Consider the following 14,452-nt stretch of genomic DNA (forward strand, 5'->3'; position numbering starts at 1 on the left):
AATGGGCTAACCGAGGGCAGCAAAGGCTCTTAAAACAGCAAACAAAACTTTTGGAGAACTTGCAGACTTGTTGCTTTCGCTGGAACAGGGTGTGTTATCAGCTTTAAGGTCTGAAAAATCTTGTGATGAAATGGCCTCGAGGTTGTACACACCCATCGTCTGGTGGATGAGATAAGAATTAGGGACAACATCTCTATATTGAAAATGCTGGTGTCGTGCAAGCGCATTAAACAGGATGAAAGTGGGGTGGGGATGGTGTACACAGATGCATTTACGGGAAAGCTGGATAAACACATGAGGGAGAAAGGAATAGAAGGATATGCTGATAGGGTTAGATGAAGTAGGGAGGGGGGAGGCTCGTGTGGAGCATAAACACCAGCATGGACCTGTTGGGCCGAATGGCCTGTGTCTGTGCTGTACGCTCTACGTAATTCTACATAAAACCCAATATAAGAACAGCCTAAGACCCCAGTCAGTTAGAATTCTCACAGCTCCGTGATGTGGATGCTGATAGGAGGAAGACTGATCTCTGGCACAGCTATTAAGGTTGTATGTTTGGGTAATCCTATGTATTTCTTATATCAATGCTAGTAAATTGTAGTTGCATTTATGTTTAAGTAGGTGAATAAAACTATCTCTTTCGAGTTCAGTGGCCCGGACTATTTATTTAAGTAAAAAGAGTGGAGGAGTAAGACTTAAAATAGCTCTCACTGTTTAAGAACACTCACGACCTCCTGTTGCTAACTGCTCCCCACCCCCCCCCCAACCCTTTTCCCAATGATCGCCCAACATGTCTCTTCTGATGGGGCACCGCCATCCCACGGACAATTGGAAAGCGAGCAGACTCTTCATTACCCGCTTGACTGTCAGTCAAACAGCCTTTTATGTTAAAACACCAACATTTTTACAACTAATAAACAAAAGTGTTGAAAGAATTTTTTTTTAAAATGGCCCTATGATTTCTTTTTTCCTGGGTTTTGCTCCCAGCAGCGTCCAGGAGATTAATCTTCAATTCCTGGAGACTCCAGGACAATCCTGGAGGGTTGGCAACTCTACTTTAGCCCCACAATCTGACAAAACCTCTCCAACCTTGTTAGCTCCCTCACCACCTTCGAAAGCCTCTGTAAATCCCCTCCCTTCGACCACACCTTCAGTCACCTCCCCTAACTCTACCACTAATGCTCCGTGACCACTCTTCCTCCTCTGTGATGTCCCTTGAGGCATCGCTGTGTTAGAGACGGTGTGTAAATGTTACGCTGTCATTAGAGACATCGGAAACAGGTCAGGAGGATTCTCTACGCTTGCAGTTCCGTGAAAAACATTTGGCTAGAGTTAGCAATAGTAGGGGTGCAGTGCTGTGGCGGTTATGTTACTGGACTAGTATTTCCAGAGAATGTGAGTTCAAATCCTTTGAAATTTAATTCACTTTTTAAAAAAAATCTGGAAATAAAAAGCTGGAAATTGAAAAAGTGACCGTGAAGCTGTCGGATTGTTGTATAAACCCAACTTTAGGGAAGGAAACCTGCCGTCCTTACCTGGTCTGGTCTAGATGTGACTCCAGTCCCAACACTAATGTGGTTGACTTGTAACTGCCCTCTGAAGCGTCCTAGCAAGTGACTCAGTTGTATCAAAACCGCTATTAACGGTTCACGAAGAAGGCCCACCATCACCACCACCTTCTCTCGGCAACTAGGGGTGGGCAATAAATGCTGGCCTTGCCAGCCTCACCCACATCTCGAGAATTAATTAAAACAAATCATTCTGCTGAGGCAGGAAGCCTTCCCCTTGGGAAATAAAGTAGGGCCAACTTCACAAGGCCGTAAAATATTAGTGGGCCTCCCCGCCAGCAGTGCAGACTCCGAAAATCACCCCCAACACTGTGGATCAAACGACCGAGGAGTGACGGCCCAGCCACACTTACCGGTATCTGTGCGGCGGGAGAAATTCAGCTGTGGAATATGAGCTGGAGCCAAGATAACTGGATACAACATGTTCTTCAACTTCATTTCGATGCCTGCACAAATCAGAGAGATGGTAAACATTTCCTCCTCAGAGGCTCCCAGCTACCTCACCAATGCCACTCTCAGAGCCCCTCCATTTTGTTCCCACTGGTTACCGTGGTAACTTAGTCTGACTGGAAGACACAAATATGGGGGGGAGGGGGGGTGAAATTCCCCGGGCCTTCTCTCGTCCCTCCGCCGCCACAACTTCTGCTGAAAACCCGTTTACACGCCAAACGTCCGCCAAGGTTACAGGGGCAAAACGGGAGAGGCCTCGAGGAAATTCACCCCCCCCCCCCCCCCACCAAAAAAAAAGTTTGAAACTACGCTGCGCGAATATTGGTGCACAAAAGCGTTTAACCTACTCAGGCTTTGTCAACCATTCCCAGCCCAGCCATGACGGGCCTCAGATGTGAGGGGTTGATCCATAACCCGGCGCTCCCGGCGAGCTAATGTTGGGGAAACCGTGGGGGTGGATTTGAATTAATCACAGGCCGCATGGCTGTGATTTCCTGAGGTGCTCCCCGTGTGAGCACTGCTCTCCAGCGGGAGTGCCCAATCGAGCATTCACCCCTGTAGAGTTACGCTCCCTCAACGTGTGTCAGCTGCAGCCCCAGAAAAGCACTGGCATTCCGCGCCCCCCCCCTCCCCATCACCCCACTGGACCAACCAGCATTTCCCCACTACACCACCGTACCCCTATTATTGCTAACTCTAGCCAAATGTTTTTTCCTGGAGGAGCTAGCAGTATGGCCGCTTCTGAACTAGGCTGCCAATTTTTACTGAATTATAGGACTTGCCCCCACCAATAGAGGGCACGGTAGTGTAGTGGTTCTGTTACCGGACTAGTAATCCAGAGGCCTGGACTAATAATTCAGAGACGGTGAATTCAACTCCAAACTTGGCAATTTGAATTCAGATCAGTAAAAGTGACCATGAAGCTGTTGGATTGTCGTTAAAAACCCAACTGGTTCACTAATGTCCCTTCAGGGAAGGAAACCTGCCGTCCTTACCCGGTTTGGCCTATATGTGACTCCAGTCCCTGCACCAAGGTGGTTGACTCTCAACTCCACTTTGAAGTGGCTAGTGAGCCAGTCAGTTGGATCAAATCAGGGCAACTAAATAAATGCCAGCCTTGCCAAGAACGCCCACATCTCGAGAATGAATTAAAACAAAAGGTGATGTTGACCCAAATTTATTCCACTTCCGACTCTTAAAGCTAGGGAACAAACAACAAACAGTTCCATTCATTTGACTTCTCGCTGCTGAGTCTGAACCACTCAATCCAGCGCTATAACCTGGAGATCCTCCCTCACTACACTGTCGGAGGGAGGGTGGGAGCATTGTCCAGTCTGCCGTCTGCATCTTACCAACTTCAGTGTTGCCAACCACAAGCCTGGCCTCGGGGTATTTGGCCTTTAAGTTCAACAGTTCATCCAAAGTCGTGGGCTGAATCCAGGTGACGCGCTCCCCTTTAAAGAGCAGCATCTTCTGAGGCGAGTCACGAAGTAACTGCAAAAACAAAGGGGGAAAATATTTTGATCCGTTTAACAATGGTCGGTTTTCCTCTCTTGGACACTGTGGTTGTGTGGACCCAATCTCCCTGGCCTGGGTCACGTGGGCCCGGACGTCATCCCAGGGCCTTGCACTGGGATTGGGGGTGAATGTAGCCGCAGGCCTGAGAGGCCTACGACTGTGCCCCTGGAGATCAGCAGCCAGAAAGCCCAAGATAACCCAAAGACTACCCCTGACGGGAAGGAAATTATTTTTATTATCTTGCAACCTTCTGTCTTCAGGGTGCTCCTGGAAATCCCCGTAGAACCTCTGGTCTGAGGGTAACCCTAGCGCCAGGTTCTTTTGGGGTGCCCTTCGCCTGGGTGCCCCGTGGGCGCAGGGAGAGGAAAGTGGGGCAAGTGGCATGGTCTGCCCCCTCCCCCACCTCATTATAATGGCCTGTATCAACCTCAGGTGCAGGGAAGCCCGGGAAATCTTGGGGCAGCATTGAGACCTGACCCTTTGGGAATAAAATTGGCCATGGGAAGGAATGCAAAACAGGCTGATTCACTATCACACGTTTTGCACTACTCCCGAGGCCTATTTCACCCCTACAGATCAGTTCGACAAGACAACCAATACAGTGGCATCAACAATTTTAATGATCAAGTACAATTAGTTACACACATTAACAAGGCAGTAAGTACAAAAGATGGATATTACTCCGATCCTTTGGAGAACAGGCGATGGTGTGTAGAAACCGTCTGTTCCTTTGTTCTTTGCTCCAGTTCTGACCTTCCCCCTTAAGGCAGCTCTTTATTTACTCCCGACTCCCTGCGGCATCCACATGACCATGACACTATCCACCCTCAGCCAATCAGTGTCACCTCCACCTGGCCCTACAACACTCCGAGATCTCTGCGCTCCTCCAATTCTGGCCTCTTTGCGCGTCCGTGATTTTAATCGCTCCACCATCGGCGGCCGTGCCTTCAGCCGCCTAGGCGAGCGGCCACAGTGAGTTCTGTAGGGACTGAACCGGTGATGCAGGCCCAGCTTTGGACCGGCTAAGCGCTGGAATTCCCTCCCTAAACCTCTCCGTCTCTCTACCTCTCTCTCCCCCCCCCCCCTAAGACGCTCCTTAAAACCTATCTCTTTGACCAAGTCACATGTCCCAATTATCTCCTCATGCGGTCCGGTGTCAATTCTTTGGTCTGATTACGCTCCTGTAAAGCGCCTTGGGACATTTTACTACTTAAAAGGCGCAGTGTAAATGCAAGATGTTGTTGTTGTTGTAGCCTGCTTTAATCCATATATGGACATGCTTCCAATTTTTTCCTCCCTGGCTCTTCTCAGCAGTCTTCCAGCAGATGCAGCTTAACATAAGCTGCAGTAGGACGGTTTAGGATTACACCCCTAAAGGAGTCTCCGCGTCCACATTTCCTCTCGTTTGCGGCTGGGTGTTGAGCGTCCTGTAGGTGCGATGAAGAACAAACTCTCCTCCCACCCCACCCCACCCCATGGGCATCCCGCATAAACTGATTACAGGGCTTGGTGGCACATGAAGCTTCCTCGGCCACGTGAGGCTCCGTGGGACCTTGGTCCTTACAGTCAAAGAAGGAAGTTGTACGAAACCTTTATAAAACACTGATTAGGCCCCAGCTGGAGTATTGCGTCCAATTCTGGGCACCGCACTTTAGGAAGGATGTGAAGGCCTTAGAGAGGGTGCAGAGGAGATTTACTCGAATGGTTCCGGTGATGAGGGACTTCAGTTACGTGGAGAGATTAGAGAAGCTGGGATTATTCTGATCTGGAATGCCCTGCCTGAAAGGGTGGTGGAGGCAGATTCAGTAATAACTTTCAAAAGGGAATTGGATAAATACTTGAAAAGGAAAAAATTGCAGGGCTATGGGGAAAGAGCAGGGAGTGGGACTAATTACATAGCTCTTTCAAAGAGCTGGCACAGGCACGATGGGCTGAATGGCCTCCTCCATTCTGTGATTATAGGAGTGCGTGAAGAGAGTAAAAGACTACCATCTCTGTGGGGTAACTGCTCGCCTTACACTTGCAAGACTCCTTTAACCGTCCAACCATGGTGGAAAACACAGTTATGGGTGAAAACGCAGACTCCAGCTTGCGCCCTGGCACCCGATGGAGCTGGATGTTGATGCGCCGATGGCCCAGTCCACTTTAAATTTCATTTTTCAATTGCAACCCCCATTGAACTACAAGGAAAGAAAAGACCTTGGCATTTATATAATGCCTCGTTGCATCCTCAGGACATCCCAAAGTGGTTCATAGAAAGCGGATGACTTTTGAAGTGGGTTTGCTGTTGCTATGTAGGCAAGTGTAGTAGCTCATTGTACCCACTGCTTGGTCCCACACACACTTGCACTGTACCTGTATCTACTCCAGGTGCAGGGAAGTCCAGGAGATGAATGACCAGGTTTACCTGTTCTTGGTGGCATTGGTTGAGGGAGCGATGTCATGCAGGGCAAACGGGAGAGCTCCCCTGCTCTTCGTTGAACAGTCCCACAGAATCTCCTAAGTAGTGTAGATGGGAGCAGAAAGTTGTAAAGGGACATTGATTAAGTGAGTGGGCAAAACTGTGGCAGATTGAGTCCAATGTGGGCAAATGTGAGGTCATCCACTTTGGACCTAAGAAAGATAGATCAGAGTATTTTCTAAATGGCGAGAAGCTAGGAACTGTAGGGGAGCAGAGAGATTTTGGGGTCCTGGTTCAGAAATCACTAAAAGTTAGTGCACAGGTACAAAAAATACGGCTTTATCTCAAGTGGGCTGGAACACAGAGGGGTGGTCGTTATATTACAGTTATATAAAGCTCTGGTTAGACCCCATCTGGGCACAGTTCTGGGCAACGCACCTCAGGAAGGATAAATCAGCCTTGGAGGGGGTGCAGCGTAGATTCACCAGAATGATACCTGGACTAATAGCCCTTCCATGAAAAATCCAAACAATTCCTCTCCGACACTCCTGCCAGAGGCATTTTTAATGCACGGGAAGTTTTTCTTTGGCAAATAACACCATTTTAAAAATAATAATGCGTGATCCGGAAGCTGCGAGTGACCTTCAGCGCTCAAAGGGTTAATCAGCGATGACATGCTTCAGCAACAAGGGCATGTCTTGCTGTAGGAGAAATGCTGCATTCACCTGCACCTACCATTAGCTCTGGGGGGAAGATCGGCTCCTGAGTTGGGTCCAGAGGTTTAAACTCCGATGGTTCAAAGAGTCTGGGTGATATCTGTAATAAGCAGCAAGTATTCATTTGTCACTCCCAGAATGTACTTTAACCAGTGATATTGATGCCATAGCATGAGCAATTTTTACCTGTAAACAATCCTTCACTTACTTAAAGGGGCACCATCTTCATTAAAAAAGTGTTTGATGAAATTTTTTTTTGGGGGGGGGGGGGGGCGCGTGGGGTGGGGAAGAGCCAGCAGAGTTGCAGGCCGACATCATCGCAACGGCGTCACGTGCAAGCGAGGAGGTGATCTACCCCGACATAGTTTACACGGCCACGTCACGTGTTAGTAGACAAAATGGTGAAGGATTTGACAAAAATGTTTTATTTCAGTTGGGGGTGGTGGCCCTTTAAAGCTGTCAATCGTTATCAGAATGTATCGTCGTGACCAGTCACATCGTGACTACTGAACAAACAAAAGGAAGGGGGGGGGGAGGGGATTATCAAACACTCACCGCGAAGACAGTGCCCCTTTAAGAGCCGATCGCACATTAGTTCATTTTGTAAAGTGGTTTATTGATTGTCCAATCTCGGGTCAATTGGATCAACCCCACTTCAATATTGGCAATTGTACAAAGTGGAAATACACTGGCCAAAAATCACATTTAAATACAAGGCAATGTGGGTATGGTAGCATAATGGTTATGTTGCTAGTAAACCAGAAGCCTAGACTAATAATCTAGAGTACATGAGTTTGAAATCCCACCATAGCAGTTTGAGAATTTGAATTCAGTTTTGAAATTCTTTTTACGCAGTGAGTTGTAATGATCTGGAACACGCTGCCTGAAAGGGGGGTGCGGAAGTAGATTCAATAGTAACTTTGAAAAGGGAATTGGATAAATACTTGAAGGAAAGAAAATTACAGAGCTATGGGGAAAGAGCAGGGGAACTGTCTTACTGCAGTTAGACAGGGCCTTGGTGAGACCACACCTGGAGTATTGTGTGCAGTTTTGCTCTCCTTACCTAAGAAAGGACATACTTGCCATAGAGGGAGTGCAGCGAAGGTTCACCAGACTGATTCCTGGGATGGCAGGACTGTCGTATGAGGAGAGATTGGGTCGACTCAGACTGTATTCACTCGAGTTTAGAAGAATGAGAGGGGATCTCATTGAATCATATAAAATTCTGACAGGGCTAGACAGACTGGATGCAGGGATGTTTCCCCTGGCTGGGGGGGTTCAGAACGAGGGGTCACAGTCTCAGGATACAGGGTAGGACATTTAGGACTGAGATGAGGAGAAATTTCTTCACTCAGAGGGTGGTGAACCTGTGGAATTCTCTACCATAGAAGGCTGTGGAGGCCAAGTCACTGAATATATTTAAGAAGGAGCTAGATAGATTTCTAGACTCAAAAGGCATCAAGGGGTATGGGGAGAGAGCGGGAATATGGTATTGAGATAGAGGATCAGCCATGATCATATTGAATGGCGGAGCAGGCTCGAAGGGCCTAATGGCCTACTCCTCCTCCTATTTTCTATGTTTCTATGAATGGGTCTAATTGGATAGCTCTTTCAAACAGCCGGCACAGGAACGATGGGCCGAATGGCCTCCTTCTGTGCTGTAAGGCTGTGTGATTTTTACAGCGAATGGCTGTGCTGGGAACCTTTTTAATTGAAGCTCCACCTTCTGTGCGAACCCGACATTTAAATGACAAAGTGAGTGATATCATCAGACGAGGATGAACCTCAATCAGCTGCCTGACATTGAGCAGCAGTAATGAGCTGCCCAAATTGGTCAGATGCTACTGAGGAGGCAGAGAGAAGTTGCTGTCAAGATCTCTGGAGAAGAAGCAAAACCTTTGTGTGTGTTTATTCTCTTCCTCATGCTATTTTTTTCTTGGTAGTTCCCTGGTCTTTCAGGTCTGCCCACTGTTACCGAGGCCCATATTTTTTTTTAACACAGAGGGTTGTTGGAACGTGGAATGCTTTGCCACAGGGAATAGTTGAGGCAGAGACCATCGCAGCTTTTAAGAGAAAATTGGATAAATATTTGAAGCACAGGAAGATACAGGGCTATGGGGAGGGAGCGGGGCAGTGCGATTAGCTTTGGATTGCTCCAGCAAGGAGGCGGCACTGACACGATGGGCCGAATGGACTCCTTCTGTGCTGTAAACCTCAATGGTTCGATTGCAGGTCTCACACATGTCGCCAATGCTGCTGGAGGACAGATGCCGAGACTTACCGGTTATTACCCAAACCGGGCTTTCAGTTCTGATTTGATCCTCCCTCCATTCCAGAGCAGGGAGATGGCACATGCCTCATTTTGGTGATTGAATATTTACTGGTAATTTTCCAGCTGAGATTATGTCACTTCCATCACCTTGGTAACTGACCATTCTTTCTCAGCAACAACTGATATTTTTATAGCGTCTTTCATGCAAGAAAACGTCCTAAACTGTTTTACAGAGGGGGCGGAGTGGGAGGAGAGAGAGAATGGCGAGGGCCAGGTGAAGGAATGGAAAGAAAGGTAGATTCTGAGATGGCTTTGGAAGGTGGGTCCAGAGATGGCCAGGGGGAGCGGTTTAGAGTGATGCCAACACCACCCACCAGTGGAGGAGTGTATAAGAAGAGCAGAGGGTACATGCCGGGACATAGGGTTATAGAAGGTTGGAGAACAAGGGAGAGCCATCAGTGCACATTGACGCCTTACTGGAGATGTGCCTGTGTGTTGAGGTCAGGTGCAGACAGTATCAGACCTGGCTGTGCTCCACCATGTCCACTGAAAGAGCTCACTAACACTCATTTGTCAATGCAGCTACAAAAACACTCAAGAAGCTCGACACCATCCAGGACAAAGCAGTCCACTTGATTGGCACCCCATCCACCACCTTAAACATTCACTCCCTTCACCACCAGCTCACCATGGCTGCAGTGTGTACCATCCACAGGATGCAGTGCAGCAACTCACCAACGCTTCTTTGGCAGCACCTCCCAAACCCGTGACCCCCACCATCTAGGAGGACAAGGGCAGTACGTACATGGGAACAACACTACCTGCACGTTCCCCTTTCAAGTCACACACCTTCCTGACTTGGAAATATATCGGCAGTTCCTTCATCGTCGCTGGGTCAAAATCCTGGAACTCCCTACCTAACAGCACTGTGGGAGAACCTTCACCACACGGGCTGCAGCGGTTCAAGAAGAAGGCGGCTCACCACCACCTTCTCAAGGGCTACTAGGAATGGACAATAAATGCCGGCCTCGCTAGCAAGGCCTACATCGCAAAGAATGATAAGAAATGAAAAGTACACACCTAATGTATTCAGAGGCCATCCTTCTGTTTGGAGGTAGTGCTGAGGAGCTGCTTAATTATCTCAATCGATTCAATGGAAGCTTTGGACTGACTTTGGCTGAGCTTCCTGGCCGTGCCATACTCATCAGCAGCAGATCACCAAACACTCATGATGGTGAAGCAAGTCCACCATTGTATTTGGATACCTCGCAGAATGGGAAACCAACACAATGAGGCAACCAAAGGGGCTTGGACTGAATGGTTCAGCTCCCCGCACGCACATTCATCCAACCCAAAGATGCTCTTGTTTCCATCATGTTGTTTCCAGTTTTGGTCTCCTCACATGGTGTGTGATGTTGAGGCTTTGGAAAGGGTGCAGAGGAGGGCCACTAGATTAATTCCCAGTTTAAAGCACCTTAGTTATCAAGATAGGCTAAAAGAGCTGGGACTCTATACTTTAGAGAAGCGTAGACATGGGGTGATCAGATCAAGGTTTATAAGATAATGAAGGGAATCGATTGTGTTCAATTTGACAGTTTGTTCCAATTAAACAACCAAGCATTGTTCTGTGAATTATAAATGCGATTTCATCTCGAGGATTTCATTTCCACATCGTTCACCTGACGAAGGAGGAAGCCTCCGAAAGCTTGTGAATTTAAAATAAAATTGCTGGACTATAACTTGGTGTTGTAAAATTGTTTACAATTGTCAACCCCAGTCCATCACCGGCATCTCCACATCCAATTAAATAGGTTAGGGAGGACCGGGGATGACAATTTTAAATTGTATAAGGCCAAAACTAGGTTAAATGTCAGGAGGTGGTTCTTTTCCCAGGGAATAACGGTCCTCTGCAACAGGCTGCCGGCTCCTTCAAGCGAGAGCTGGACCTGTTTCTGGCTGGAGCGGAGATCACCTCTTACAAAAGGTAGGCACTGCAAGGAATTATCAGGGCCAGAATGATCTCCTGGACTAGTTTCAATCGCCTAGGTGGGTCGGAGAGGATTTTCCCAGATTCTGTTTCCCCCAAATTGGCCTGGGTTTTTATCTGATTTCTCGGCTCTCCCAGGAGATCACATGGTTTTGTGTGGGGTGGGGTGTGTACATATTGTGATATACAAAGTATCACAATTATGTGGGACAGGCTGGATGGAGCAGAGGGTCTTTTCCTGTCTGACATTGTTCGTATGTTCGTAAGTATTTATTGACCTGTGGTGATGGATGGTCATGTTCATGGGCCCATTTGTCGCGGGAAGTTCTTGAAATTTCTCAATGTCAGGAGGACCCTGTAAAATCTGAACCACTGGAGCATAGTCCCAGTTTAACGGCTCATCTGAAGGATAACGCATCTGACCGTGGAATATTCCCTCAGATCGGAATGCCAACCTGGATCAGGTGCGGAAATTCAGGAGAGGTGTTCGACTTAGAGATGAGAGTGCTACCAACTGAGCCAAGCTGACAACCGAGGTATATTCTTCTCTCCACCATTGGCGGCCGTGCCTTCAGCTGTCACAGCCCTAAGCTCTGGAATTCCCTCCCGCCTCTCTATCGCTCTCTCCTCCTTTAAGATGCTTCTTAAAACCTACCTCTTTGACCAAGCTTTTGGTCACCTGTCCTAATATCTCCTTATGTGGCTCGGTGTCAAATTTTGTTTGCTGATCACCGCTGTGAAGCGCCTTGGGATGTTTTACTATGTTAAAGCGCTATATAAATGCAAGTTGTTGTTGTTGTTGGATGGGCATCTATGACAACGTCTCCATGGTCTGGACTAACTATCGTTACTGCCAACAGATAAGCAATGCAAATAACTCTCGTGAATGTGACACACATTTTCTTTATTTGTGTGCGGGATGTAGGTGACACTGGCAAGACGGTATTCAGTGCCCATCCCCAGTTGCCCCGAGAGCATTAAGAGTCATCTGCATTGTGTAGGACTGGTGTCACGCATTGGCCAGACTGCAGAGGGGTGGCAGGTCCTCTCCCTGAAGGGCATTGGTTCGATTTTTGCAGTCTGTCAGTTCTCATGGTCCGTTTGCTCACAAATTCCCAGATTTGTTGAACTCAGTTTCATAACTTGCCATGGTGGGATTTGAAATTTGGTTTGTATTCCCTTGAGTATAGAAGACTGAGGGGTGAGCTGATCGAGGTGTTTAAAATGATGAAACAATTCGAAAGGGTAGATACAAAGAATCTATTTCCTCTAGTGGGGGAATCAAGAACAAGAGAACTTAATCTTAAAATTAGAGCTAGGCCATTTAGGAGGGAAATCTGGTAGCACGTTTTCACACAAAGGGTAGTAGAAACCTGGATTTCTCATCCCCTAAAAGGCTGTGGATACTCGGGCTCAATTAGAGCTTTCAAGACTGAAATCGATAGAGTTTAGTTGGGTAAGGGTATCAAGGGATATGGAGCTAAGGCGGGAAAATGGAGTTGAGGTACAGATCAGCCATGATCTAATTGCATGGTGGAGCAGGCTCGAGGGGCTGGATGGCCTACTCCTGTTCCTATGTTCCTACCTCGGGACCTCTGGGTTACTAGACCAGCACTATAACTACTAGTCTGCCATCTCCATCTGTGTATACACAAAGAGCACACGCAAACGCATGCAAAGACACACACACACGCACACACACACACGCACATGCAAACACACACACACACACACTCACATGCAAGGATACACAAACACAAATGTAAAAAAGTAGCGTCAGTAAAGTGATTATGGGATAATCAGGAGTTTTAACACTTACTTGACTCTGCTCCTTGCAGCAGCCATTTTCTTTTCCACTCCCACCACAGCAGTTCGATGGCTTCACAGAAAGAAAATGGAACATGTGTTTAGTTTACAGTACCCAACCACCGCCGTTAGAAACAATGTGATAGTAAAACTATTGAGTCCAAACGCTACGGGGATGAAGTTCCATCGGGATTCTCCCGCTCATCCGATGAAACATCAGCGGAAGAACCGCGGAAGCCTCAGGAAAAACTGCCGTAAACAGCGGTCACTTTGTTATTCCGGGATTTACATGGCTATTCCATCAAAGATACAGCAGACAAGCAGAAGAATGCCTGGGGAACTCCCCCCCCCCAACCCCCAGAATACTGAATGGGTTGGTCTAAAATCCTAAAATTTAACAGGCTGGTCTCCAAAGGTATAGGCCTTAAATTATACCCCAGGATGTCAGCTTATCATCACTGAGTGTGTTTAACAGAAGTGTTGACCCGATTAAAATAATTGAATTACCACTTCCATTGGTCTAAAATTCCTCTCTCCGCTATTTTAGTGGAAGTGCTAACTCAATTATTTTAATCGGGTTAACACCTCTGTTAAACACACTCAGTGATGATAAGCTGACATCCTGGGGTATAATTTAAGGCCTATACCTTTGGAGACCAGCCTGTTAAATTTTAGGATTTTACACTCTATATTATACTTGGGTTCAGTCTCATTGACCGTTCCCATAAGTGGACCTCATGTTATCTATAGACTGGAGTCTACCTTAAACCACCCCCAATATCGAGGTAAACAGTGACGTCCAGGGGTCTAACATCTGTTGTGGGGAAATTGCTGGAGTCTATAATTAAGGATAGGGTGACTGAACATCTCGAGAATTTCCAGTTAATCAGAGAGAGCCAGCATGGATTTGTGAAAGGTAGGTCGTGCCTGACAAACCTGATTGAATTTTTTGAAGAGGTGACTAAAGTAGTGGACAGGGGAATGTCGATGGATGTTATTTATATGGACTTCCAGAAGGCATTTGATAAGGTCCCACATAAGAGACTGTTAGCTAAGTTAGAAGCTCATGGAATCGAGGGAAAAGTACAGACTTGGTTAGGAAGTTGTCTGAGCGAAAGGCGACAGAGAGTAGCGATAATGGGTAGGTACTCACATTGGCAGGATGTGACTAGTGGAGTCCCGCAGGAATCTGTCTTGGGGCCTCAATTATTCACAATATTTATTAACGACTTAGATGAAGGCATAGAAAGTGTCATATCTAAGTTTGCCGATGACACAAAGATTGGTGGCATTGTAAGCAGTGTAGATGAAAACATAAAATTACAAAGCGATATTGATAGATTAGGTGAATGGGCAAAACTGTGGCAAATGGAATTCAGTGTAGACAAATGTGAGGTCATCCACTTTGGATCAAAAAAGGATAGAACAGGGTACTTTCTAAATGGTAAAAAGTTAAAAACAGTGGATGTCCAAAGGGACTTAGGGGTTCAGGTACATAGATCATTGAAGTGTCATGAACAGGTGCAGAAAATAATCAAGAAGGCAAATGGAATTTTGGCCTTTATATCTAGAGGACTGGAGTACAAGGGGGCAGAAGTTATGCTGCAACGATACAAAACCCTGGTTAGACCGCACCTGGAGTACTGTGAGCAGTTCTGGGCACCGCACCTTCGGAAGGACATATTGGCCTTGGAGGGAGTGCAGCGTAGGTTTACTAGAATGATACCCGGACTT

At 47.1% G+C, this 14,452-nt stretch overlaps 1 protein-coding gene across 2 annotated transcripts in view; it reads right to left on the minus strand.

Annotated features, from left to right (window-relative positions):
* LOC137322091 (xanthine dehydrogenase/oxidase-like) overlaps nt 1-14,452 on the minus strand; it is a 162,509-nt gene that overhangs the window by 81,517 nt on the left and 66,540 nt on the right. For both annotated transcript variants that reach the window (XM_067985171.1, XM_067985172.1), the window contains exons 9-12: nt 12,732-12,791; nt 6,673-6,753; nt 3,371-3,512; nt 1,922-2,014 (exon numbers count right to left, since the gene is read on the minus strand). In XM_067985171.1, the coding sequence (XP_067841272.1) occupies nt 1,922-2,014; nt 3,371-3,512; nt 6,673-6,753; nt 12,732-12,791 (376 nt within the window). The remainder of the gene's footprint in view (nt 1-1,921; nt 2,015-3,370; nt 3,513-6,672; nt 6,754-12,731; nt 12,792-14,452) is intronic.

This window comes from Heptranchias perlo, chromosome 5, assembly GCF_035084215.1.
Source record: "Heptranchias perlo isolate sHepPer1 chromosome 5, sHepPer1.hap1, whole genome shotgun sequence".
Lineage (NCBI taxonomy): Eukaryota > Metazoa > Chordata > Chondrichthyes > Hexanchiformes > Hexanchidae > Heptranchias > Heptranchias perlo.